General features: G+C 36.8%; 2 protein-coding genes across 8 annotated transcripts in view; one reads left to right on the top strand and one right to left on the bottom strand.

Moving 5' to 3' along the window:
• Positions 1-6,540: 6,540 nt before the first annotated feature.
• LARP7 (La ribonucleoprotein 7, transcriptional regulator) lies at positions 6,541-24,411 on the bottom strand. 3 transcript variants are annotated; one of them, XM_041759605.1, is made up of 13 exons: positions 24,265-24,411; positions 18,828-19,028; positions 18,302-18,402; positions 18,147-18,230; positions 17,860-18,024; positions 17,677-17,770; positions 17,251-17,601; positions 17,021-17,165; positions 15,217-15,365; positions 14,551-14,669; positions 11,790-11,949; positions 11,532-11,623; positions 6,541-7,135 (listed from the first exon to the last, which is right to left on the bottom strand). In XM_041759605.1, exons 2-13 carry the CDS (start codon positions 19,024-19,026, stop codon positions 7,055-7,057), a joined length of 1,740 nt encoding a protein of 579 aa, XP_041615539.1. In that variant the 5' UTR covers positions 19,027-19,028; positions 24,265-24,411; the 3' UTR covers positions 6,541-7,054. The 3 variants fall into 3 exon arrangements, with proteins under 3 accessions (XP_041615539.1, XP_041615541.1, XP_041615540.1); XM_041759607.1 differs by having other exon boundaries at positions 17,251-17,598; XM_041759606.1 differs by lacking the exon at positions 24,265-24,411 and adding an exon at positions 23,878-24,037.
• A 125-nt stretch (positions 24,412-24,536) lies between these two features.
• The window catches only part of ZGRF1 (zinc finger GRF-type containing 1), a 77,037-nt gene continuing 74,629 nt past the window's right edge, over positions 24,537-26,944 (top strand). For 4 of the 5 annotated variants that reach the window (XM_041759601.1, XM_041759603.1, XM_041759602.1 and 1 more), the window contains exon 1: positions 24,685-24,875. The gene's annotated coding sequence lies outside the window, so the exon portion shown is untranslated. Of the gene's footprint in view, positions 24,637-24,684; positions 24,876-26,944 lie in introns of those variants that run through there. The other variant, XM_041759600.1, reaches the window with a different exon arrangement.

The raw sequence follows: 26,944 nt of genomic DNA, 5'->3' as shown, positions 1-26,944 counted from the left end.
CATGTATTTTCTAGTTCTTTTTCTTAGTGAATTTGTGTTATTTATGTAACTCAAAGATAAAAGAATTTTAAGAAAAAAATTTTTATTTAAGTAGGCCCAATGTGGGGTTCAATCCCATAACTCTGAGATCAAGAGCTGAATGGAGACCAAGAGTTGGATGCCCAACTGAGCCATTCAGGTGCTCCCCCCAATTTTTTTTTTTTACAGTAGGCTCTATGCTCAACCTGGGACTTTAGTTCACAACTCAATGGGAAGCCTTGTTGGCTCATTCCGTGAAGCATCTGACTATAGGTCACAAGGTCATGAGTTTAAGCCCCATATAGGATGTAGAAATTAAATTTTAATTTAAGTAAAATCTTAAGAAAGATACATTTTTTAATAAATAAATAATACAAAAATTTAAAGTTATTAGGGTGCCTGGCTGGCTCCATCAGTACAGCTAGTAACTCAACCTCAGGGTCATGAGCTAAAGCTCCACCTTGGGCATGGAAGCTAAAAAAAGTAGTAATTTATTTTTTTAAAAAATTGAGAGAGAGAGAAAAAGCATGACTGGGGAGGGGAGAGGGAGAAGTAGACTCCCCATAGAGCATGGAGCCTACATGGGGCTTAATCCCAGGACTCCAAAGACTCCATGACCTGACCTGAAGTCAGACACTTAACCAACTGAGCCATCCAGGCACCCCGTTATTTTTAGTGCTTGTAGTAATTTAAAAATATATATTCATTCCTTTATTTAGTCTTTCTTCCTTACTCTTTATTAGACTTCCTGGCTTTTATTTTTTTTCCTTTTTATATCTAGTGACAGGGCAAATAGTTGGTTTCCTTAGTAATAGCAGCTAAAGCTCCCAAACATTCTTTTCTTTTTGTTTTTTCTATTACTTTCTTTTAAAACTGTTTGGATTTCCTGAGTAATAGATATGCATACTAATTATCAGTCTGATTTTATTTTAGGGAACTTGAAAAATCATGACTTTGAAAATGGCCTGATTCAAAGTTAAACCAACAATTTTAACAGTTCAACAATTTTAAGTGGGTCACCAGTTACTCCAAGAATTTTCAGGCCAAAAATGGTCTGTTGAAAATAACAATGTAATTAAAGTTCACGGGCCAATGTCTTATTGCACAGGTGTCAACAAGGATTCTCAAATAAATGTGAGGATTATATTTGAAAGATTCTTTACTTCCTACTTATATTTAAAAAGATGAATAAAATTCATGTTTATTAAAATGTGCAAATAGGGCACCTGGTTGGTTCGACTGTTTTAACCATCTGACTCTTGATTTTGGTCATGATCTCAGGGTCCCAGGATGGGGCCCCCAAGTTGGGGCTCCATGCTCAGCACTCTGATTGTCCCTCTCCCTCTGCTCTCCAACTCCCCACTGCTCAAAGGTACTCTCCCAAATAAAATCTTAAAAACAAACAAACAAAAACAAAACACAAGCAGGACACAAAGACCTAAAATAGTATATTTATTTCAGTTCTTCACCAAAGTGATCAGTTATTGATTTGTGTATTTAAAAAATTTTTTTAAAAAATTTTAAAATTTGACAGAGAGTAAGTAGGGGGAGGGGCAGAGGGAGAAGCAGATTCTTCACTGTGCACAGAGCCTGTCTCAGGGCTCCATCCCAGGAAGCTGGGATCATGACCAGAGCCTAAAGGCAGGTGCTTAACCAACTGAGCCACCCAGGCACCCCTAAAATGTGTTTAATGAATGTAACAGCACACATTTGATACATGCTTTTTAAAATTAGACACATTAATATATGTACTCAGACGGGCTCATCATCTATTTATTATTAGTGACTTTTAACATCACTCCTCCACTTCAATCTTAACCTTTGCAGAGCATTCACAACTGTATAAATGTATGCTGATGTAAAGAACTGGTTTCTTTTTGAGGATTTAGAAGTTTTCTTGGAAAGAGCAAACCAATGACACAAAAGAACATTTAAACATTTGATTCTATTTATATAAAGTACAAAATCAGTTGAAAGTAACCTATGCTGTTAAGCCTTCTCCATTTGTGGAGGGAGGGTGACTGGAAGAGAGGCTCAGGGTGCTTGTTTCTCCACTTGGGGGTTTATCCAGGTGTTCCTTTTGTAAAATTTCATTGCGCTTTACAAACTTCAAAGCAGTTTTTTTTTGTTTTTTATTTTAGAACCATTCACCACTCCATCTTTTTTTTTTTTTTTTTAAGATCTTATTTATTTATTCATAGACACAGAAATAGAGGCAGAGACACAGGCAAAGGGAGAGGGAGAAGCAGGCTCCATGCAGGGAGCCCGATGTGGGACTCAATCCCAGGTCTCCAGGATCACACCCCAGGCTGCAGGTGGCACCAAACCACTGCGCCACCAGGGCTGCCCCCCCCCCCTTTTTAAAGATTATTTTTAAAAAAGCTCGAGGAGAGGGATAGAGGTAAAGGGAGAAGGATAAGCAGAATTCCCACTGTGCCCAGGGGCCGGACACAGTGCTCAATCCCAGGACCCTGAGATCATGACCTGAGCCAGAGTCAGAAACTTAACCGACCAAGCCACCCAGGCACCCCCAGTTCTCTATTACATGTTGTACTACTTAAGGTGCTTTATGCAACACAAAATGCTTAGGTTACTTTTATCGAATTTTAGCTGTGCTTTTGCATATATAGATGACTAGATGGTTAATATATAAACCTGGGCAGCCTGTGTGGCTCAGCGGTTTAGTGCCTGCCTTCAGTCCAGGGTGTGATCCTGGAGTCCCGGGATAGAGTCCCACATCGGGCTCCCTGCATGGAGCCTGCTTCTCCCTCTGCCTGTCTCTGCCTCTCTCTCTGCGTCTCTCATGAGTAAATAAAATCTTTAAAAAACAAAAAAACCCCACATAAACCTATACTCCCAGACGATTGCTCTTTCATCACAGCTTCAATAGCAGTTATTTGGGGGAAACCCATGTCCTTCTATTTGGCCTCTGCTATTATCTGATTATAGTTTCTATAATTGTCAAACAATTTGTTGGACTTTTTCATGTAGAACTCCACCCCCAAATTAACACATATTAAAAAGCTTACAATATCTTTACTCCACCAGCCCACCTCCTGAAAATCAACTCTCATTCTTTTTTTTTTAAATCAACTGATGTGTTCGGTCACCTAGCCTAAAATCTCCTAGATAGCTTTGGCTCTTTCATTCCTACCATTTTTTAAAGATATCTGAGAGAGAGAGAGAGAGAGAGAGAGAGAGAGAGAGAGAGGGAGAGGGAGAGAGGGTGCACACAAGCAAGAGAGAGAGCAAGCATGCGCACACCCGCTGAGCAGGGAGCCAGATGTTGGGCTTGATCCCAGGAAGCTGAAGGCAGATGCTCAACAGACTGAAGTACCAAGGCACTCCTCCACCAACACTTTGATCAGTCACCAAGGATTGTCAGTTCTTCTGGTGACCCAGGCCTGCATTCACAAAATGTTATTTTCACTGAACTCCCATTTCTTCAAGACTGAAGTATTTTAGTAGCTTTAACCTTGATTCACTGATACCTGTTTCTTCCTTTTTCCCTTCCAGTAGTCGACATATTGATGCTGGTTTTTTGAGACCTATACTTTATCTTTCCCTTATTTTTTTCTTTCTTTCCCTTGTTTAAAATCTATAGTTGCTACACGGCAAATCCCTGAATATGACATTCAAAAAATTTCTATAGACCGATCCTTAGCAATCTTTCTCATTCTTTATCTTGTCCCATTTTCTTTTTACCAACTTTCTTCAGCTGGTAAGATTTTTTCACTGTCCCAAACACACTAGGCAAGTTCCTACTTTAGTATCTTTACATATGCTGTCTTTTCAATTCTACTGATGTAAAAGAATTAGTAGGTTTGGTGGTAACAAAGGTCAGCTAACAACCTTTGCCTTCGTTAAGAATGAATTATCAAACCTGTAGTTTTGATGTATGAGTATCTACTTCTAATTGGTTAACGTAAGAATGCACCTGATTCAAGCTTGATCATCACTGTCTCCTAATCAGGGAACTGGAATTTTAAACTTAGAGTCCATGAGCCTAAAGAGCACAGTTGCTGAGTCAACTTACAGTAATTTGAAGTAGCCTCTCTAAAAACTCCTGTCAGGAAATCCACAGCTGCCTGGTCTCCTGTACTTCATGAGCTTTATTATTCATCTACTTCCTCAGATTTCACAAGTCTCCCACATATTTAATCTTTTCCTTTGCTTAATCTAGTGCAGTTAGTTTCTATTTCTTGCAACCAAAGAATAGTAAATAAGCAGGGCAAAGGCGCCTGACTGTCTCAGTTAGTAAAGCATGTGACTCTTGATCTCAGGGTCAGGAGTTTAAACTCCTATTGGGTGCACAGCCTACTTAAAAAAACGAGTAAATAATACAATTTCTCACTTGCTCTTAAGCTTTATTCTTTTTTCTGTTTTTCTTCTCTAGCATACTTATTGTATAAATATGCTGCTGAGTCGCATATGGCCTATCCTTACTCCAATGGTGAAGTCAATCAACAATCACTGTTTATTTCATGAACTGGGCAAGTATAGCACAGTACAAAAGCTCTCTGCTTATTTTTGAGTCTTGTGCATGCCTGAGAAGTAGGATGAGACCTACTGGGCTAAGTATGTGGGAGGAACAGGGATACCTATAAACCTGGAGTAAACGAATGACTTGGAACAAACTGGGATGGTGGCCTTCTCAGATAATATGACTGAGACAAATGGGTGCTCCTCCCACTTGGTATTGCATAAGCATCCAGAATGCTGATTCAACTTTAAGAAAAAGGGAGAAAACCCTAAATTGATTAAGAATTTTGTGGGATATGAGGCTTGAAATAGAGATTAACTTGAATTTTAAGAAAATAAAGGTGTATTTCCTGCACACCTTAATTTATGGGCTATTTATATTGCAACAGAAATAATGGATTTTATAATACTTAAGTACTGTAAGATACACATTATTATTTTAGGACATACATTATTATTTGACCATATCCATTGGGTTCAAAATCTAATCAGCTGAATAATGAATTTACTAGTTAAGCCATAGGATATCAAGATTAATTTTAATACATCCATCCAATTTTTGTATAAATCACTTTATTTAAGATACATGGGATCCCTGGGTGGCGCAGCGGTTTGGCGCCTGCCTTTGGCCCAGGGCGCGATCCTGGAGACCCGGGATTGAATCCCACGTCGGGCTCCCGGTGCATGGAGCCTGCTTCTCCCTCTGCCTGTGTCTCTGCCTCTCTCTCTATCTCTCTGTGACTATCATAAATAAATAAAAAAAAATTAAAAAAATAAAATAAAATAAAATAAAATACAGACTAGGCAGGTATATGTTTGAATGGTTCCTTTTTTAAGTAATTCCAAGAAAAGTTCTTCAAGCATAGGGGGGGGAAAAACCCTTAAATCATGATAATTTTTTTAGAGCTGTATGCCCAACATGGAGCTTAAAACTCACAACCCTCAGATCTAGAGTCACATGTTCAACCAATTGAGACAGCAAGGTACCCCTGACAATTTTTTTTTTTTTGACAATTTTTTTTAAAAAAAGATTTATTTATTTGAGAAAGAGACCATGAGTGCAAGAGGGAGAAACTCAAGCAGACTCTTGATACTGATGCAGGTGCTCGATCACATGACCCTGAAATTATGACCTGAGCCAAAATCAGATCTACCCAATCAGAAGTTAACCAAACATATCAAATGGACTCAAGACATAAAATAGCTTTTTGTTTTCGGGGCATGAGCTACATCTTTTGGAGAGCTATAAGCATTTTGATATTGTTATTCAAGAGGCACCTGGGTAGCTCAGTTGGTTAAGTGCCTCCTTTGGCTCACATCTTGGTTCTGGAGTCCTGTGATTGAGCCCAGTTGGGCTCCCTGTTCAGCAGGGAGTCTGCTTCTCCCTCTGCATCTGCTGCTCCCCATTCCTTGTGCTCTATCAAATAATTAAAATCTTAAAAAAAAAAAAAATAGTGAACAATACTGTATCCCTATTTCCATGAAACTTACCTTCTAGTGATTGTTGTTGCATCTCATGGTAGTGATGTACTGTAGTTTATATAACCATGCTTCTGTTGAACTTGTAGTTGTCTGCTCTTTCTTACTACTATGAGCAATGTGGCAGTTGTCACCCCAACAGTGAGATAGCCAATCTCCTCAAATCCCTGGCTCCTGAGAGTAGTTTCCTGACTAGAAGTCTTTCCTAAGGCATAGAAAGGGCACCAAATCCAAAGTGCACCCAATTTTGGACAAAGCTGATGGAACTGCATATAGTTTATAGCCTAAGGGAATAAACCCCATGGCTGTCCAGAGTACATTTTTGATATTCTGATAAGGGATTAAGATGCCAGTAATGAATAGGCCCTGTGGGTTCAGTTCTGAGAAGACCTTAAATACTCCAGGTCTGAAATTTTTCTGAATAAAAAAAAAATATATACAGTTTTGCTTATGGCTGATTTTTAGATTTTTTCTTCCCCATGTTCACAGCATCTGGTTTATGTTATTTTAGTTAGACAAAATAAAATGTTTAATTTCATTTATGAGAAATAAACTCAATACTTTTAAAGTTTAACATTTTAATTAGGAACAGTTCATATGGCCCATTTAGTGGAAGCTCAGGTAAGCAAAGTGCAAGAAACAGAATGAAATATCACACATATGTCTCTGTATAAATCAACATGAAAAGATATCCTAGACATTTGAAAAGCAAGAGCAAATTACAAAATAAGTACAGTGAATCCAATGTCAAACATTTTTTTCTACTATATAGTATTATTTTTGCAAATATTGTTTTTGTAATATAAAAACAACAAAATTAATGATAATGTTGAAAACATTTACTAAATCACTTTGGGGTTGATTTGTGTAAGATAATTTCAGCAAATAGAATGTTTAATGAAAAGCTGTGGTATACATGTACTTGTCTCAAGAAAGTCTTACAAGGAACAAAAGTATTTCTTCTTATTAACATAGGTTTCAGAAAAACATTATTTATTACTATAAAATAAAATGTATTTCCTAAGAAAAGTTCAAGTAACCAGTGAAATCTTAAGAGGTGAAGCAAAATTGTTTTTCAATCATATTCAGAAAATCTAATATGTTTACTTGCTTGTTGAGTCTTCGCAAGTCTTATCTTTTCAGCTTTGGTGATTAACTATGGAGAAAGAAATTAGAAATTAGAATATATTGGACACCTAAAACAAAAAGATAATTAAGAGTAAAAAAATTTCAAAACTATCAGTTTGAATACAATTTTTTTTGAAAGGTGGGGGTGCCTGGGTGGCTCAGTCATTTAAATATCTATCTGCCTTTGGCTCAGGTCATGATCCCAGGGCCCTGGGATGGAGCCCTCCACTGGGCTCCCTGACCACTGGGAACCCTGCTTTTCCTTCTCCTGCTCCCCTTGCTTGTATGGTCTCTAATAAATAAATAAAATCTTAAAAAAAATATATAGAGGGAAAGATAGACAAATGAGATAAATTAAGCTTAGTCCAAATCAATTAGAGGGAGAACTATTTAGGATTATGGTTTATTAAATATAATAGGTATTAAATCTTTAGAATTACTAAAATACTCCCACTATAGTACCACATCACTAAGATTTTTTCAATTAAAGATAGCCAATCCATGTTGGCAATTTTTAACCTCTTAGGAGGGTTTGGGACCCATATTTGTTAGTTGTCTCATATCCCCGTGGGATTCAGTATTAATTACCAAGATGTTTCTTAAAGGATATTCAGTCCTTTGTAAATACATAATAAATGAGAATTCATTATTTGAATGAGACATTTTATTTTGGGCTGAGTGCTAAACAAACGTTTGCTTACAAATTTGAAAATTAGAATATTCCAATTAAGGATTTGCTTTTAAGAGTACTTATTATTATTTATTATACCCTTACATAAAGACTTTAACTTTAAAAAAATTTTTAAAGACTTTGTTTTTAATTAATCTATTCATCGAACATGGGGCTTGAAACTCACAACTCCGAGATCAAGAGTCACATAACACACTACACTGATTGAGCCAGTCACGTTCCCCTTTAATATTTTTAAAGGTGGCAAATGAAATGTAGAAAGCAGACATCAATATTTCGATGTCAAAATATTCCAAAAGTTTTCTTTTTTTTTTTTTTTTTTTTAAGATTTTATTTATTCATGCGACAGAGAGAGAGAGAGAGAGAAGCAGGCTCCATGCAGGAAGCCTGACACGGGATTCGATCCTGGGTCTCCCGAATCACACCCTAGGCTGAAGGCGGCGCTAAACCACTGAGCCACTGGGGCTGCTGAAAAGATTTCTTGATGTAAAATTTTTAATTATATATCCTTGGAAGAAATAAAAATCTTATTCTCTTTAAAGTATTCACCAGAGTTTCTTTGAGGTGTCTGGTGACTGTGGCTTTGGCAGGAAGTCACTTGATTTATTTTTTAGTTTCTTAAAATGTTTAGTAAAACATTAAAAGTTTACTCAAAAGCTAGAGAGTGAGTCAGTCAATAGACTGGCTGGAAGAGTTAAAAATACAAGTATTTAAAGTTCAAAAGTTGCCCAGGTTACCAAATGATCTGTTTATGACAGAAAACAGTAATGGATGGCCACATTGAGGACCACTTTGACCAGCGTCATTTCAAAGGTCTTCGGACTTCAGCAAAGCCAGAATTAAGGCTTGCATCTATGGAAGTAAAGGTTTGGTTACTTTGGAAATGAAAACAGGGGTACCCTGTATTTGTTGTTTTCCTAGGAAGTCACTTTAAGATTAAACTAAAAAGCTTCATCAGTGAGGTAAGTCAAAAATATAAATATTTATAACTGTTCACAAATCTTGTGAATTCTGTCTTGCTGAATATCCAAATACCAGTAATTTGTAGAGAAAAGACCATGGTGATAAAAAACATTTCAAATATGTTTTAAAAGCTAATGACAAATGAGAAAAGACAAACTGTCTCCAGTAGCTGTTATCTACTCTTACCAAGTGCTCAAAGTGATAGGGAAGACTACAAAGGCTTGGTTTAGCAAGGAGACCCTTTCTGATAGAGATTTCCCTCATCTTACCAATCTTTTGCGGGAGGTCTTAAAGATTTTATTTATTTATTCATGAGAGACACATACACACACACACAGAGAGAGACAGAAATACAGGCAGAGGGAGAAGCAGGCTCCCTGTGGGGAGCCCAATGTGGGACTGGATCCTAGGACTCCTGGATCACGCCCTGGGCTTAAGGCAGGTGCCAAACTGCTGAGCCACCCAGGGATTGCCCCCTCACACTTGATTTTTATATGTAAAAATACCAAAAATAGAAAATAACATTTTCCTTCACCTATTCCTCTTTTAATTCCATATAAACTGAGGCTTAGGAAAATCCCCAGTCTCCTGCCTCATAAGGTGAAAATCAAAAATCAAGATTTATTATCAATACTTTAAATACTTTTCTTTATTCAATTACTGGCCAAGTAATACAATACTACCATGGAAAGGTTGAGGGGTCATATGAAAAAAGTGCCAATGTTATACTTTTGGTTGCTAGTAACATTTAACTTCTGTTACTAAGGTACTTACTCCCAGTATTCTAACTGTAACAGCCTCTTTCCTGTCAAGGCTTCTGTACTTTCTGTTGCCTCTGCCTTGAAAGCTGTGCATTTTAAACTCTCCTGCTGGTTTGCTGACTTTCCTAATGTCACTTTCACAGAGTACTTCCCAGACAACCTCACCTGACTTAAAGCTATCTCATGATATCCTTAAATCTGATTTTTCTACATAGTACTTGTCATCACCTGACCTAAACTGTTCATCTATAAGCTTCATGAAAACAGGGAATTTTGTTACTCATGGCTCTATGTCCAGTTCCTAGAACAGTGGTCAACACAAAGAAGCACTCAGAAAATATTAATTTAATGATTATCAAAAAAGTAGACTGACATACTAATTACTGTCTTCTCTGAAAAGCCTGTATAATACCCACTTTGTGTGGCACCTTATGTTCATTTTGTGACAGGAGCCAACTCTCACAGTTCCTAGGTTCAGCTAGGATCCTCTATTGTTTACAAATCATGCTAAGAGGGCAGCCCGGGTGGCTCAGTGGTTTAGCGCCACCTTCAGCCCAGGGCCTGATCCTGGAGACCCAGGATAAAGTCCCAAGTCAGGCTCCCTGCATGGAGCCTGTTTCTCCCTCTGCCTTGGTCTCTGCCCCTGCCTCCCCCCAATGAATAAATAAATAAAATCTTAAAAAAAAAAAAAAAATCATGCTAAGAAAATGCTTGGTGGTGCAACAGATAAATGAGATCAGGAAAAAAACGTTCCAACTCAATAATAGAGCTATGCACTGTGTTCCAAATGAATTTATAAAACTCCCTCTTCAGTGCTTACTTCCTTGCCTTAAATTTAGTTTACTGAGGTCAGCCTTTTCTGGAAAGAAAATGCTTAATTCCTACTTTTAAAAACATAACCTACATGAAACTTCACATCAATCAGAAGGATAACTATTATTTACCAAAACGATTTCATTTTAGTTGTGAGTTCTGGATCAACAATTTTTTAACATTTAAATAATCTCAGGCAGGCTTTAAAATGAACACCTCATAGACTTGAAAAAGTCTTTAGGGAGGAAGGTAGCCTTCCTACATCTCAGCAAATTAAGTCTGTACTCATGCAAACAGAATTAATAAAGATCAGTAGGAAACCTTCCCTCAATCTCAAATTCCAGTGAATCCTAAGCAATGCAAGGTTGATGAAAAAACACTTGATTTTTATTTAATAAAAACAAAAAAAAGAGAACTGTACAAATAGAACCCCGAAGCAATAAAAATAGGATACAGGAAGTATGTATGATTTTAAGTGCTAACCAATTCTAGAAGAACATATAAGTTTTCAGATTTATATTTTATAACATACACATTTTAAAATTTTATTAGTTTTTATGTGCCCTAATTAGTCCTAAGCATGCACTCATCTTTACATGTAATTTGTTTTAATAGAACAAACGTGACAGCTCATAAGCAACAGTAAGCATGATAAATTATTGTTATTTAAAACAAAATTACTGAGAATCTTGCTTTAAGTTGCTTAATTTACGCTTGTTTGTTTCACCTGTTGAGTATTCTAGAGAAAAAGGAATAAAGCTTATCTTTGCTGTAGCAACTATTATGCATAAAGCCTCCCAATCTTATCTGGGGAGGCTCATATCTTTAAAAACTACACTCTTTAATACATTGGGTTTTACCAATAAGACAATCTTTAAATAATCATTTACTACCAAACCACAAAACATAGCAGCTAGAAATCAATACTGATTAAATTGCCACAACTAGTTACAATAAAAGAATGGAAAACAAGAAAACTCTAAATTGTGTACCCTTACGGGGAAAATAATTCTAATTTCATAGATTTCATGTATTTTAAAATCCAGAAAAACAAATGTTCTGTCGCAATCTACAAATCTACCATGTAAGTCTTTGTTGTGTCTGCATATTATTAACTTTCAGAAAATATTTATCCAAATGTTGAATTTAGGCTATAGAACAATAATGACGACAACAAAAACCAAAAAATGAATTACCTTCTCAGTGCCTCTTTTCTTTTCACGAGGCTGATTAAGTTTGGCTTGCCTATCTACCAAAATCTTCTGCCAATATCTCTGTTCATGGTCACCTTAAAAACAAAAACGAAGATCACTGATACATATGAAGAAACATATTCAAGGCATTAATTGCATTTCAATAATAAAACGATAGTTGTCTGATGGCACTTAATACAGAAAATCTAACAGAATCACCCCTAAACAAGAATTAAAAAAGATTATTTTGTGAATTTTTACCAGAAAGGATCTCCAGTTTCCAGCAGTATTTCTTTTTAATTTCTGTACATGCATTTATTACTGCTTGAGCATCTTCAGGAGTTTTAAATCTAGCATGGCACTCTGTGTCTCCTTCTAGCAAATCAACATAAACAACTTCTGAGATTGCTGCCAAAGTATCCTGCGTTAGAATTTAGAAAAAATTGAAATAAATAATAATGTTTCATGAGAATTCTAAATTATTCACATGGTTTTGTCAAAATGTAGTATACAAATAAGCCACATACAGTTTGAAACGAGTAACTTTCCTACATTAAACATTTCTTCTAAAATATACACAAATATATTCTTTTAAAGATTTATCTTTAAGTAATCTCTACACCAGACCTGGGCTCAAACTCAAAACCCTGAGATCAAGAGTCATACACTCCAGGGACAGAGCCAGCTAGGCACTCCTAAAACTACACAAATACACTGAAAAATTGACTTGAACAAACTTGAACTCTATTCGTAACTCTTTTAATTAAGCACAATCCTAAAATATTAATTAGAATGGGAACACTGCACAAGGACAATAGATTTGTAGAACATAAAGTACAAAAATTTCTCCCAACCCCCAAATCAAGAAGGTACCAAGGCGGTGTAGTTACTTACAATAGTGAATAAAATTAAAAATTATCCACTCACAATGGATTGGTGGGCACAGTGTTTTCATTCACTTGTACAAAATCACTTATGACTTAAAATGTATGTAAAAGACATTCAGCTTTTTCAAACTCACGAATGGAAAAAAAGTTTCCTGGGATTCTACAAAAATCCTAGGTTCTCGAGTAGATCTACGGGAATATCTCACTATAGCTCACATGTTCTGATGACAGGCTTAAACAATCTCCTCTGAACAAGTTGTGGTCACCCAGCAAGGAAAAGTTTAACCTATAATGCCTGCTGTGAGGGCAAATTAACAAGATTCCTGCATTCCTAATCATTTTTTCCCCAGCAAGTTCTGAGGTGTAAACAATGCAATTATGCAGGAATGTTAACATAATTCTTCATTCATCAACTTCCATTCAGAAAGCTAAAGAAATTACTCGAGATTCCCAACCTAAGAAAAGGTATTTTACTCAACTGGCTTCCTTTCCTTTTGACCCAAATTTCAAGCCACAAGGAATTTAGGTTACTTTTAGCAGTTGGGTTTTTTAAAGTCTGAAATACAGAAAAAACTGAGCAATATGTGAAAATGTTATTTCATCATAAAATAAGGAAAGCTTATTAGATTTTAATAATGATTAAGCAGTAAAAATCTGTGAAGCCAAGGACTAAATTTTAACTCATCCCTACTCTTAGCATACTGCCTATCTCAAAATATACTTAATTCTTCCCATTTCTCTACATAAGTACTAAATTTAGACATAAAGCAAACCATTAATTGATAGCAAGCTGATGAAATCTGAATGTTAAATGGTAGTATTAAGTTTTATAATAGATTCAATTACTACAATCAAAAGATATTTATGATATATATACATTATAATGTTAGGCAAATCTCCTGAATTAAAAGCCTTCTTAAAATTACAAACTAGCCTGGTAATCACAGGGGCAAGTCAGGCAGCACTAACTAAATGCCTTATCAACATTTAAGTATCTAAATTTCCGTGTTAGTGATAGCTACAAGATTTTATAAAATAGAAGCAGGGTTTCAGATAATGAGAGTTTACAAGATTTATGCAAGTTAAAAAACATGAATGATAGGAGTCTATGCAAAACCAAAACATATGATGAATGTCAGTATAACAATTTTAAATATATTTGCCATACCATATGACGTTTTACAAAGGAATATGCCACTGAGAAAGAAATATTATTGTGTCGGTACAAAAGGCTGTTAGAGAAAATAAAATGTGTAAATAAAAAATGATTGTAAAGTAGATGTTTGTAAACTGTGTAAAACTATTTGCACACCGATACAAAACTTTTGTGGCTTTTCACAAAAGACTTTAACAGTTTCTCATTTTTAGAACTATCCAGCACAAACTGAAAATAACAAAAACATTTAAAATAAAATTTAACAAAAGCTCTTTTCTCCAAAAAAATCTTGCATTTCTCCCAGGAAAAAAATTTCAATTTCCAAAAGGATTAACAAACAAAAAGTTTATATTAAGATAAAAAAATGCAATTGATCCCTTTTATATCAAAATAGTTCTAGTTCTGACTTTAAGTCACAAAATCGTTTAGGAATGTACTGAAAGCTAAGAGCTCTAATAAAAACACATAACAAACTCTCTAGCTTGCTTCAAAAATCTACAACAGTAGATGATTAAAAGTTCAAAGTAATTTCAGAGAACTCTAATGCTGATTAAAGTTTTGACAAAGTATTTTCTAAAACCCATTTTCTCTGAAAACAGATAAAGTCTAAATAAGGCATATAATAACAATACTTTACCACTTTTATTCTTTTAAGTTATAATGACCACAGTATGCCTTCGTCATTCAACTACACAACAACAACCATTAAGGGCACCTTGAAAAATAAGAAAAAAGTACAGTTCTATAAAAGGATGTTTAAACTGTACTCAAGTCTGATCCAGTGTACAATTTTAGACTTCATATTTTGCTTCAAATGAAACACAATAATTATTGTGGAATTAAATCATACAAGTATTTTTCCACAGAGGAATAAATTCTAATTTGATTTGCTTTGCTTTCTATAATGCAAAACATTTTCATACAGGGAAATTTTAAAGAGGAAAGAGTAACAACTACCCTTGACACACAAAAGCATTACCCTGACTTGTTTCCTGCCAGGTAGAGGCTCAGTGCTAATGATCTTCACAATCACGCCACTCACAAACTGTGGTCCGGCTGCATTAACCTTTTCCTGGGGACAACACTCTTCACTGTTTGCTGTTGATTTGAAAAGGAAAGGCCAGAAATAAGCCTCTTACACTTAATAAGTTAACATAGTAGGCCCATTTTAGAATAACAATGAAGACTTAAGCTGATTTAAATAATTAATTCAAACTTAATTTTAAATTAACTGTAAAATACTTTAGTAAGTTATGTTGCCTGTCCTGCTTATTGCAGATTACCATGAAATGAAATACCGTAATTTCTACCACTCTAATTGCAAAGTGTTGTTAGAAAAACATTTGTAAAACCTTAAAAAAAAAACCCCGACCCTTTCCCTTAATCAAAAAGTACTTGACTTAATAGACACAAAATAAGTAAAAAGATTCTATAAACATGATTAAAATGTGAAAAAATTATACTTTCAATTTATAAGAATTCAAAATAATATCTTAATATATTAGGATAAGTTACGGATGAGAAATTACAGTTTTTGTTACTACAAAACTTGCTTAATTCATAAACTAGGCACTCATTACTAAATCTGATGAAGAATGAAAATTTAATTATGTAATGCTACAAAAACTATCATAGTGCTGCTTACTTTTTTCAGTTTTTATTTCAGATGTAGTAGGTACTCCATTTGTTTCCATTTTTGACTCTGATTTCATTTGGGATATTGTTTTTTTTAAGGAAGCCATGCTGGCCTTTTGCAGTGCTAAATACTCTTTTTTCAAATCCATCCATTCGCTCCTGCAATGAAAAGAATGCACTTTTGAAATAGTGAACACAGATGAGCAAAAGTAAATATCTAAATACATACATTCAGTATCTTGTAACCACTCCTAACTTTTCCTTCTTTAAACACACACATTCAAATTACTTCAGAGTTCTAAGCGATCCAGGAAATATGAAAAGGGAAGTTACCCCTGACCTAACATTTAGATTAAATGTTTAAAATTTTGCGATTCAATTCTTGAGTATGTTTCAAATATTTTTATTTATGAAAATAAAAATTTTGAATTAATTAACTAGTAACAATTAGTCATCTCTGGGAGAATAATTGCAGATTATAATTTAAAGATTATTAGTTAAACTGCTTCCAATTTGGGAGATAACATCCTTTATTATTTACCCGAATCAAAAGGAATTTCTAAGAAGAAAAAAACACCCCATGGAAGCAATTTATTTATTTACATACATTTAACATGTAGATGTTTCTTCAAACAGCTAGAGGTCCTCTAGATAGAAACACAATGCCTCTCCAGGCTCCACAGGAGCACTCATTGTTACTCTAATCTATGCCATCAAACAAGCAGATAGGGGATTTTTTTTTTTTTTTTAAAGAGGAGGATATCTTGTGGTAATGGTCTTAGCTGTTATTATTGACATCTGTATACTTCAAAAAAAAAAAAAAAAGTATCCAGACCCACCCAGGATCGTACATTCCCTGAGAGCTGATACATTAGAATAACAAAAACCTCTTGTAATGATTCTCAGAGATAAAAAGGCAAAAGGAATTCAGCAGTTAAGAATAGTATAAATACAAGTGCCCGAAGTCCTTGCCTTTTAACCTTCAAGGGGAAGACAAAACGCTGGGCGAGTACTATTCCGGAAAATTAAGAAAATCTTTCTTCCCAAAGGTATGGAATTTTTTTCTTTTAACTTGCTTTCCACCCCTCAAGTGGATTGGATTGGACTCCCTTTAACTTTAACATGGAAGTACTTTCTTTGACTTTCAAAATAGTAAGTGCTTCCATGTTTTAGTAGAAGTGAACCCAAATTATTCCTCCGAATGCAATATGGCAAGTTTGTTAATTTTAGAGCCCCGAGGGATTCCCCTTTGCTTTAACATGGGGGTACCTGCTGTGTAAAACAAAAGTAAGTGCTTCCATGTTTCAGTGGAGGTGTCTCCAAGTGGACACGACTTAATTTCTAAGCTTACTTTACAGGCTAAAGAATCTTCACAATTTACGTTTTTCCAAGACTGGGCTCCCCACCACTTAAACGTGGATGTACTTGCTTTGAAACTAAAAAAGTAAGTGCTTCCATGTTTTAGTGATGGTAAGTCTTACTTTTACATTTTAGAAGTTTATAAATATTTAAGACTGCCTCACCGAACTACCTGTCTGGTATATTTACGCTGTATTTTTTTGAGTCTATAAGGAACGCCCTCTACTTTAACATGGAGGCACTTGCTGTGACATGATAAAAATAAGTGCTTCCATGTTTTAGTGTGGTGGTTTCTTTTTAATCCTCAGTCATCCTAAACCCATAATTTATGCAGATCTTGGCTACATGCCATGACTGTTGCTAATATGCAACTCTGTTCAATACAAATTGGAATTGCACTTTAGCAATGGTGATGGAGGGTGTCAATCTACACCAGAACTGTATAGTCTACTTACTTTGAAAGGACTCTTAATGGTATAACTTCTTCTCCCATCTTGTGCCTCTCTTTGTGTTTTTTCTTATGCTTCCTTTTTGCTTTTAAAAGGGATCCATCTTTTACATCTCCAGTATCCTTTTCCTCTTCAGTAGAGACTTCTAAATCTTAAATGCCAGAAAGGAAAGACAGGAAAGACGTAAGTTTAAGAAAACTTTGATTATATAAGCTCAAGATAAATGTTGTTGATACCTTTGTTTTCTTTGGAAACTTCTAAATCTTCTTTTTTAATGTCTTTCTGAGTCACTTTCTTTACTTTTGACCTGGGAGTTGGGGATTCTGCTTCTTCAGAAATACTTCTCTTTCTCTTTCCTGTTCTAACTATAGGTAGGCTGGATACTTCTTGTCTTTCCCGTTTTTTCTTTTTCTTTGAGGGCGGCTTTTGGGGTTCAGTTATTTCTACCTCTGATCCCTCAGACGTGGTCCTCGATCTTTTCATTTTAGCAACACTCTCCTTATCTGTGTCCGTATTTAACTCTTTGGTCTGGATACTGTCTTCCTTCTTCATTCGGCCTTTCTTCTTCTTCTTCTTTTTCTTTTCTTCTGTAACGATGCTATCGTTAGTTTTCATTTTCCTTCAACTACATATGCTTAAGTATTAACATTGAATTAAATTACCTGATACTCTAAGGACAGGAATGGGCTTATTTTTTACTGTCTTAGGAAATACACCAGGTTTTCTTGGTGCTTCTTCTGGTGGGTTGTTGAGAAACTGAAAAATCAATAAATTAAAAACCAGTAAAATTGTCACTAAAAGTACTCGCTAATTTTTTTGCTTTTCCTTTTAGGTTCTGGACCTACCTCAATAGCTTTTGCTGCTTGTTCTTTTGTTTCAAATTCCACAAAGGCAAATCCCTTTGGATCTCCAGTAGATTTATAATGTGGTATGCTTATATAAACAACATTGCCACATTTCCCAAATACTCTTTCAATCCAGCTGTGATTAACATTTTTGGGAAGTAATTCCTAGAATAAATTAGAAGCAATAGTAAAGTCCTCAAGGTTAATAAATTTTTACTAGTAATATGAAAGTGTTTGTCATTTTGTCTGCGATCACTATCTCTGAGCTTTTTTTTAAAATGGCTTACCACATACACTGTCCGCTCATCCTCATCCTTTGGTCGTTCCCCCAGGGGCTTTTTCCTCCGGATTCTGGTGCCTTCCAAGTCCAGCTTTTAAATGGGTACATGAGGTTAATAAACTAATAATTATGTGATAAAATAAATTGTGTAACAATTCTTACCTCTACAACAGATGAGCTTTTTAGTGCTCTGGCTATTAATTTTCCATCTGTGGTCAATTTTTTCATTTTGTTGAAAGACACGAGAAGTGATATATCAACATCTAATAGAAATACAAAAGTTAATACATTACAGAATATAATAAAACAACAAGCCAGGATTTCTGGATAAAATATTAATCACACTCCTAAACTAAGTTCTGGATTTGGAGTAAATAAAATGCCTTTTATGCATAAAACCCATAGGAATTAAGCCTGTAAGCACATAAGAAAAACCCTGGACTTCTAGGCCCTAGGTAATGCTCAATTTGACCCTGAGGTCAAGAGTCTACCTGAGTTGCCAGTTACTTTCAAAGTAACTGAAATCTTGGTCTGAATTTATTGTATCCTACTAAGTCCTTTAAGGAAATTCGTGTCCTTTATGAGGGTTTTATGTGGAAAAATAAAAGATGCTCCTGTATATAATATGTGGTGTACCATAATATATATACTACATTGTTCCATTTGTTGTACAGTAAAATACACCTACATCCGTCTCTGGACTTTTCTATTTGCTCTCGAAGAAATCTATCTTTGTGTAGATTTGCATCTCCAAACCAGAAGTCCACTTGCTTAGCAATATCTGCAAGCACTTGTTTAACTCGTGACCGTTTCTTTTTTTCTACTTCTTTTTTCTTTTCAGTGCATTCTTCCATTGCCTTTTCTTGATTTCCACCTTCAGTTTCCATTCCTGTTCATTGAAAAAAGGTAAATTTAGGTCCTAAGTATAGGAAGACTTTCAGATAATTATTAACCTTTAATTGTCCGAAAGCTTAAGAGACTGTCAGCTGGCAGAGGACAAACTTTGGGGTAACACCTAGCAATTAGTTAAGGAAATTTTCATTTGACCCGTGGTTTTTAAATTTTTATCTTCAGTCTCTTAATTGTTTACTTTTCATTTTCCTTGTTTTACCTCTGAATCCTAGCTTTACTTTTTGAAGCACTTTTACTGCAGGGCCAGATTATCTTCCTATATAGTATGTGTCTATATTACACCAAACTACACTTCTATTTTTTTTTTTACACTTTTAATTCAACCTGTCAAAGTGTAAGATTAAGGGATTCAGACATTCTCCATCTCAAACTCCAAGTAAATAATTTATTCTTGATTATTTAAAAAACTTTTTTTTAAAGAACTTATTTTTCAGCAATTTATCTAAAATGTGGCTTGAATTTACAACCCTCAGGTCAAGACTCCCATGCTCCACTGGCTGAGCCAGCCAGGTGCCCCTTAACTGTTTTTCTGTTCACTAGAAGTGGAACTTAACTGGTAAGCTATAGAAGCGGGTTTTTCTTTTCCAAGGGACCTTTCCCATCCCAGTGTTAAAACCAATCAAGTGTCATTTAGTGCTGAGTAATCCCATTTTTCACCCAAATTCTCCCTTCAACCCATTCTGTCAGGCTTCTCTTTCCACCATTCTAGTGAATTGAAAACCGTGATCTCCATGGACTACTGGAACCCCTCAGGGGCATCTGCAGTTAAACTTCCTTGAAAACCTTTTCATTTGGCTTCTAGGAGAGTTTTCTTAATCTCCTTTACTGGACCATCCTAGTTAGCTCTATCTTTACATGCTATTCAGCCCTGGGTTTCCATCTTATCTCCACACATATCCTTTCTGAGGGTCTCTGGCTTTAAGCTCTTTAGCTCCATGCTGATGTTTCACAAAACTGTATTTTCTAGAGCTGACTTCTCCCATTTGCTCCCCCCCATCACTCGATTGCTCATTTGACATCTCCACTTATTTAAGAGTTTCTCTTATGTAGAATAACAAAAATCCAACTCACACCTATTTTTTTTGCCATGTATTCCCAACTCAGAAGACACTGATCACAACACTGCTGAGAGTAAAATTCTAAAATTCTTTTCCTAATATGCCACAACAAATCTAGGCGCATTTATGTTAGCTCTAACTTTATAAAATATATCCTAAATAAGAATACTTTCTATTTTCACAACCACCTGGTCCACACTATCATGTCTTGCCTACTCTCCTCCAAGAACACTGTAACTTGTGTTTGCTTCTATTTTTCTTCCATTATCAATTCTCCAATCAATCATTATCTTCCATTTTCATCAATTACCATCAATTCTCCAGATAGTAACCAAAATAATTATTTAAATATGTAAATCAGAGTATGCCAATCTCTGGGACAAAATCCTCCAAAGGTTTATCAATACTCGAAATCCAAAGCCCTTACTGTGGCCTGCCTGGCACTATTTGATCTGGCCTGGGGATATCTAACTACATTTCTAACAATTCTTTCCAACAGGCTCACTCTAACTATGACATACCATTCCTTAAACATGCTAAGGCCATTCCCACCCCAAGGCCTTTGCTCTAGCTGTTCTCTTCACCATCCTCACCACATCTGGAGGGATTACTTCACTGTTCATTCAGGTCTCTATAAATGTCACTTTTTCAAAGAGGCCTTTCACTCAATCTAAAAACATTTCTGTTCTGCTAATCCTAACCCTATCCATTCCATCTGCCACAATTTTGTATCCTTTAAAAAAAAAAGATTTTATTTATTTAGAGATAGAGAATGTGAGAGACAGCACAAGCAAGGGGGAAGCAGGGAGTCCCACTAATAGGGGCAGGGGCCATCCCAGGACCCTGAGACCACAACCCAACCCAAAGGCAGCCCCTCAACCAACTGCGCCAAAGGCACCCTACCACTTTATTTCCTTGTATCCTCTTGTTGTTACCTGGAATTACAATTTTATTGTCTGTCTACCCCACTAGAATGCAAAAACTACAAAGGCAGAGACTTTTTCTTTAATCAAAGGCAGAGACTTAAGCTTAATCACAATCCATTTCTTAAATAGTATATTTAAAAGGATCTCCTATTACAAAGTGTTAAGCATTTCAAGTTCTTTTGAAAGAGGCAGGCTTAAAAAAGGGTAGGATTATAAATAAAATACAAATAGAAGCTATAAATGATCAATACAGCAGGATTCAATGCTAACCTTCTCTTTTGCAAAAACTCCAAATTGTAAAGGACAGTCTATCAGCTCTCCAATTCCTTTTGTCAGAACCACTATCTAAGGAAATAGTGGACAGAACTGTAGAAATGCAAAGTCCAAATTTTTCCCGAAACCAGATTTTCTCCATCATTCTCATCTCAGAGACCTTCCTTCATTCTCTTTTCTAAGGTTTACTTTTGTGACTTGAAAAACTAAGTTCTAAAACTCTTGCCTAGTGTGCCTAACATTTGTCTGTAATTTGTGATCTTAAGAAACATATCCTGTAGATAATCAAATATATTTTCATATATAAGAGAAAGATACAAGAAGTAACAAGATATGGTATAATTTCACTTCCCAATGCAATGGCTATGAAAATCAAGAAGTCACACAGCAGTACTTTCGTGAGTCTTGATCCTCTAAGTCTACCTTCTCACGTACTTGACAAAATGTAACATTATTATTATTTTATCATTTACCAATCTGTCACCAAGTCCTACCGATTTAACTTCTGGAATGGTTTTTATTTCCCTCCAATATTTTCCACAAAGAGTATCACTACAATATGGGAACAATTTATAAACCGTTCTAGAAGTCATTCATCCTCCTCATAAGCTGTGTAACTTGTCTAAAACACAGATCTAATTTTATAATTTTAATGTTAAAACTTTTCAACATTAAAAATTCCTTAGTACTTTCTTAGAATATGTAAGTTTAAAAAATTGTTGATGGGGATCCCTGGGTGGCGCAGTGGTTTGGCGCCTGCCTTTGGCCGGGGGCGCGATCCTGGAGACCCGGGATCGAATCCCACATCGGGCCCCCCGGTGCATGGAGCCTGCTTCTCCCTCTGCCTGTATCTCTGCCTCTCTCTCTCTCTCTGTGACTATCATAAATAATTGAAAAAAAAAAAAATGTTGATGAATCAGTGACATCAAATTGGCTTCTAAACAGAGGCTTTTACACAAACAATAAAGGTACTGTGTAACAAGTCCAGTTACTTTACACATATTGTTTTAAATCCTCACAATCACAATTCGGTGGTTCCTTTCAAATTCTTTTTACAGTGGCTTAAAAATTAAGTGAATTGGCCAAAATCAGCTGGGTAAACATGCTCAGTTAAGTGAACAAGCTCTGGTAAGTCTGACTCCCTTACATTGCCCACCTTTTAGTAGACCTCTTACAGCCTGTCATGATACATTCTGTATTCTGACCCAGATATTCTTAACCTAAAGTCTATGGAATTTTGGGTGAGTTTCAAACATTCTTATGAATTCTGTGAAATTGATGAAAGATAAATTTTATTATTATTATTATTTTAGATTTTATGTATTTATTCATGAGAAACACAGAGAGAGGCAGAGGAAGAAGCAGGCTCCCTGTGGGGAGACCGACACGGGACTCAATATGAGGAACCCGGTGTTACCACCTGAGCCAGAGGCAAACGCTCAACCGCTGAGCCACCCAGGTGCCCCAAAAGAGAAATTTTAAACAAAGGAATTTAAATATAAATTAACATAAAATGAATACGTATCAAATATTTTATTTTAGTGAAATTAATCAAGGAATTAGTTAAGTGTTAAAAACTAGTTCAGGGGACACCTAGGTGGCTCAACGGCTGAGCATCTGCCTTCTGCCTTTGGCTCAGGGTGTGATCCAGGGTCTGGGGGTGGAGTCCCGAATTCGGCTCCCGGCAAGGAGCCTGCTCCCTCTGTCTCTTCTTCTCTCACTGTGTCTCTCATGAATAAATAAAATCTTAAAAAAACAAACAAACAAAAAAGAACTAGTTCTGGAGGGGGCACTTGGCTGGCTGTCAGTAGAACATGCGACTCAATCCCAGGGTTGAGAGTTCAAGGCCCATATTGGGCATGGGGTCTACTTAAAATATTCTATTAAAAAACTAGTTCAAAGGAGAATTAAAAGATCTAAGCAATCAGGAACACTGAAATGATTTTGTTAATAGATGCAAAACTGGTTAGGGCCATAACTGCAAAACTGATAAACTACAAGACTAAGTTCCATTATAATAGTTTCCTACCACTAACACAAATGTAAAATAGCTCAATGATAATGGAAGAGAGAACCTGGAAGAGCCAGCTAGAGAAGACATCCAGTATCTTTTTTCCTGGCCATTTCAAGGTGTTCCACAATTTCCCAACAAAATCATACGTAAAATGTCTTGACGTGCATGCATCTTCCTAGGATGCTCATCTATAGCCTTTACCATTTCTAGAGGAAACGGTGTCAAAAACGTTAAGTCATTGTTCTACCATGGCTGACCATTCAACGGTACCAGAACACCGTGCCTGTTCTTTGAATTAGTCTTGTCTTTACTTGCCTTATAAACTCCTATTCAATTTTCAAGGCCCACGTTAAATGGCATCTTACTCTCTCTAGCTTTCCACCACCACGTCTCCCCTAATTTACTGCCTCCTCATCTATTTTCCCTCAAGCACATTTATTAACGCACTCAGTACACTACACTGACGTTTATAATTTGTCAGCTCCCTTCCGTAACTGGATTTTTCGATTCTTTGATGACAAAAACTAGAATCCCGAAAAAGAGAAAATGACTTAACTTTAAAAACTTAAGCGCTCACACCCGCTATCGTTTGGCCGCCAACGCTCAGATCTACGAGGCCCGGCAATTTCACCTTCGGCTACGGCCCCCCGCCGACACCAGTCCTTTCCCAAGTACGCTGCCAAACACCGGGCGGGCCCCCAATCTCCTAAAGCCGGACGATATGCGCCCCCCATCTCCGAAAACTGGAACTACAAGGGCCGCTGAAGGACCTTTGCGCGTGCGCAGAGAAACAGGACGCGCAAACCAAACCGATGGGTTTGTGGGAGGGGACGAAGTGAAAGGGCCGACACATGATAGAATGGAGCGCGTGACAAAGGACTTAGAAGACTTGAAACCTCACTCAACCTGAGCGACACGACCTACAGTTTACTTCGAACTTACTCTGTCCAGTTCCCAAAATACTGGGCCGGTGATTTCGTCCTTCAACCTTTCCGTCTCCAGATCCTTAAGGAGCTGGTTTCCGCGTCATAGGGTGGGCGACACCGTTCTCTGGTACGCCTCCGAAAAGGCGAGTGCGAGTACGGAGACGGTGCGTCCGTCGCTTGCGTCACGGGCGTGAGCTGGCGCAAGGGGCGGGGCGTCGGATGACCAGGCTGGCCGAGGAGGCTCACAGACCACGAGAAGTTTTGATTGGCGGTTTGCAAACGTCGGTACTTGTGGGCGGGCTCAGCAGTGGGTCCTGATCCCGTGCGGTCCCGGGTTGATGACGTCACAGCCTTTCGCGGGAGAAATTCGAAAGTGTTTTACGGACAGGTGAAGTCATTTGCTTCTCTGGGAGTGAAGGTGGATAGGAAAGGGGATTTGAACGAGAGGCGGCGTCGCAATTTAGGGCAAAGTGTTGAAAGGATCTATTGCGCCGGAAGCGAACCGTTGCTGGTGCTGTTTGAACCAGGTGTGGGGAGTGACAGCCGCGGCTTGCTCCGAATCTCTGTAAAATCGATGCCTCCTGTTCACAGCCTTTCCAGCCTCTGCGTTGCACTTCCGGCATAAGCGTAAGGACCAGAGAGAGTTTTGCTCTTGGTGTTTATTTAGGCCTGACAGAGGGTCAAGTCTCATTGCCATTCGGTTACACAGAATCATGGTAATTACTATCTTGGCAATGAAATGTGGGCTTCTCTTGGTCGTTTGGACTGAGTGACTTAACAGGATACTGGGTTTGAGACTCTGCAACTTTTAAATCTGAACTATTTAGGGATTCTAAAGATCTTGCTTGTTCCAAAACAAAAAGACCAAAAACATCTCCTCGTACTTAAAAATAAATAAGAATGGTTCATATTTTATGGAGAACACAGAATTTTATATATGAATGTATAAAGTAGCATAAGGACGTATGGGTAATATCTTTGGGGAGGTAATGTGCACATCTGTGGTTATATAATTATTGCAAACATCTGAGGTTTCCCTACCGCTTTTAAAACTTTGCACGTTGAACTTTTACCCGTTGGAGGTGGGTCAACATTTGACGTAGATAGATGAAGATTTTTAGAAAAAAAATTTTTTTTTAAAGATTTTATTTATTTATTCATGAGAGACACAGAGAGAGAGAGAGGCAGAGACACGGGCAGAGGGAGAAGCAGGCTCCATGCAGGGAGCCCGACGTGGGACTCGATCCGGGATCACGCCCTGAGCGGGAGGCAGACGTCTACTCAAGGACTGAACCACTCAGGCGTCCCCAGAATTTTTTTTTTTTTTTAAATTTTCACTTAAAAGTCATGTTGTTAGCTGATACCATTTCAACCATTTAACGGTAAACGGTATTTTAATTCCTTTGTTTTTTGTTTTTTACTCCTTTGAACGTAGGACTTAGGCCTCTTAAAGACTTCATTTATTTATTCATGAGAGCACACAGAGGCCGAGAGGCAGGCAGAGGGAGAAGCAGGCTCCATGCAGGGAGCCCAACGTGGGACTGGATCCTGGGTCTCCAGGATCACACCCCAGGCTGCAGGCAGCAATAAACCAGGACTACCCTCCCTTATCCCTCCTATCTCAGCAACCAGACCGATCTTTGTAAAACCCAAGTTAATGTAATCTTATTCTTAAAACCCTACCATTTGCACTCCCTTTATAGAAAGTTCAAACAACTTGGCATAGCATAGAAGGCCCTCTGACTCCTATTGCTCATTTTTTCAATCTTCTTTCTCACTATTCATTGTCTTAACTTGACCCCTTAATTGAACTGAATTCCTTGGTCATGCCTTGGTGTGTCTTTCACAGGACCTTATACATTGATTTCTTTTTGGAAATACATTCCTGGCATCTTCTTTTGGTTATGATTATTTCAGTTTACAGCTTAGACATTACATTCTTAGGGGGAAGCCTTATTTGATGCCATAGACCCATTTGGGTGCTCCTCCTATGCTTATTTCTGTCATGTTTTATTGTAAATACTGTTTATCAGCATGCTTTACTGAAAATGCCTTGATTAGGAATTGTATTTGTTCATTTTAGTACCTCAACCTAGGTGTCTGGCAAGTAATAAATATATGTAATTTATACATAATATGTATGTGGTATATCTTATATTTATGAAGGGAATTGAATCCAGAATTGTAAATTATAGTTTTATTGAATCTCTCCTAGGTCTTTTAGCCCTGTGTTCTCAAACTTGAGCATGTATCACTAACACCTTCAGGGCATATTAAAACAAAGTATGGGTCCAACCTCAGACTTTCTGATTTAAAAGGTCAGGTGTAGGACCCAAGAACTTGAATTTCTAACTAGTTACCAGGTGGTCCCGATCCTATTGGTCCAGGAATCCTATCTTTGGAACCACTTTTTTAGAAAAAATTTTTTTCTTTGGCATCTCTGTTTACTTCTTCAGTTCACCAACAGTAGATTTAGATTTCCAAATTTGCCCACAATAACAGTTTTATCCAGTAGCGTAGGATAAATACAGTACTTGTTGCAATGATACTGAAAAGAGTGTTCTTCGCACAGGAAATTTGTGTATTAGGTCCTTAGATACTGTGATGTTTTGACTTAAAGACATAAAAGGAAAAATTCAAAACACAAGGGGGGCTGTCTTGTGGTGGCCATAGTATTTCAGAAAATGGAAAGTTGA

The sequence above is a fragment of the Vulpes lagopus genome, chromosome 6, assembly GCF_018345385.1.
Source record: "Vulpes lagopus strain Blue_001 chromosome 6, ASM1834538v1, whole genome shotgun sequence".
Taxonomy (NCBI): Eukaryota; Metazoa; Chordata; class Mammalia; order Carnivora; family Canidae; genus Vulpes; species Vulpes lagopus.
The sequence above is the reverse complement of the archived record's forward strand: the minus strand, read 5'-3'. Positions and strand labels throughout refer to the sequence as shown.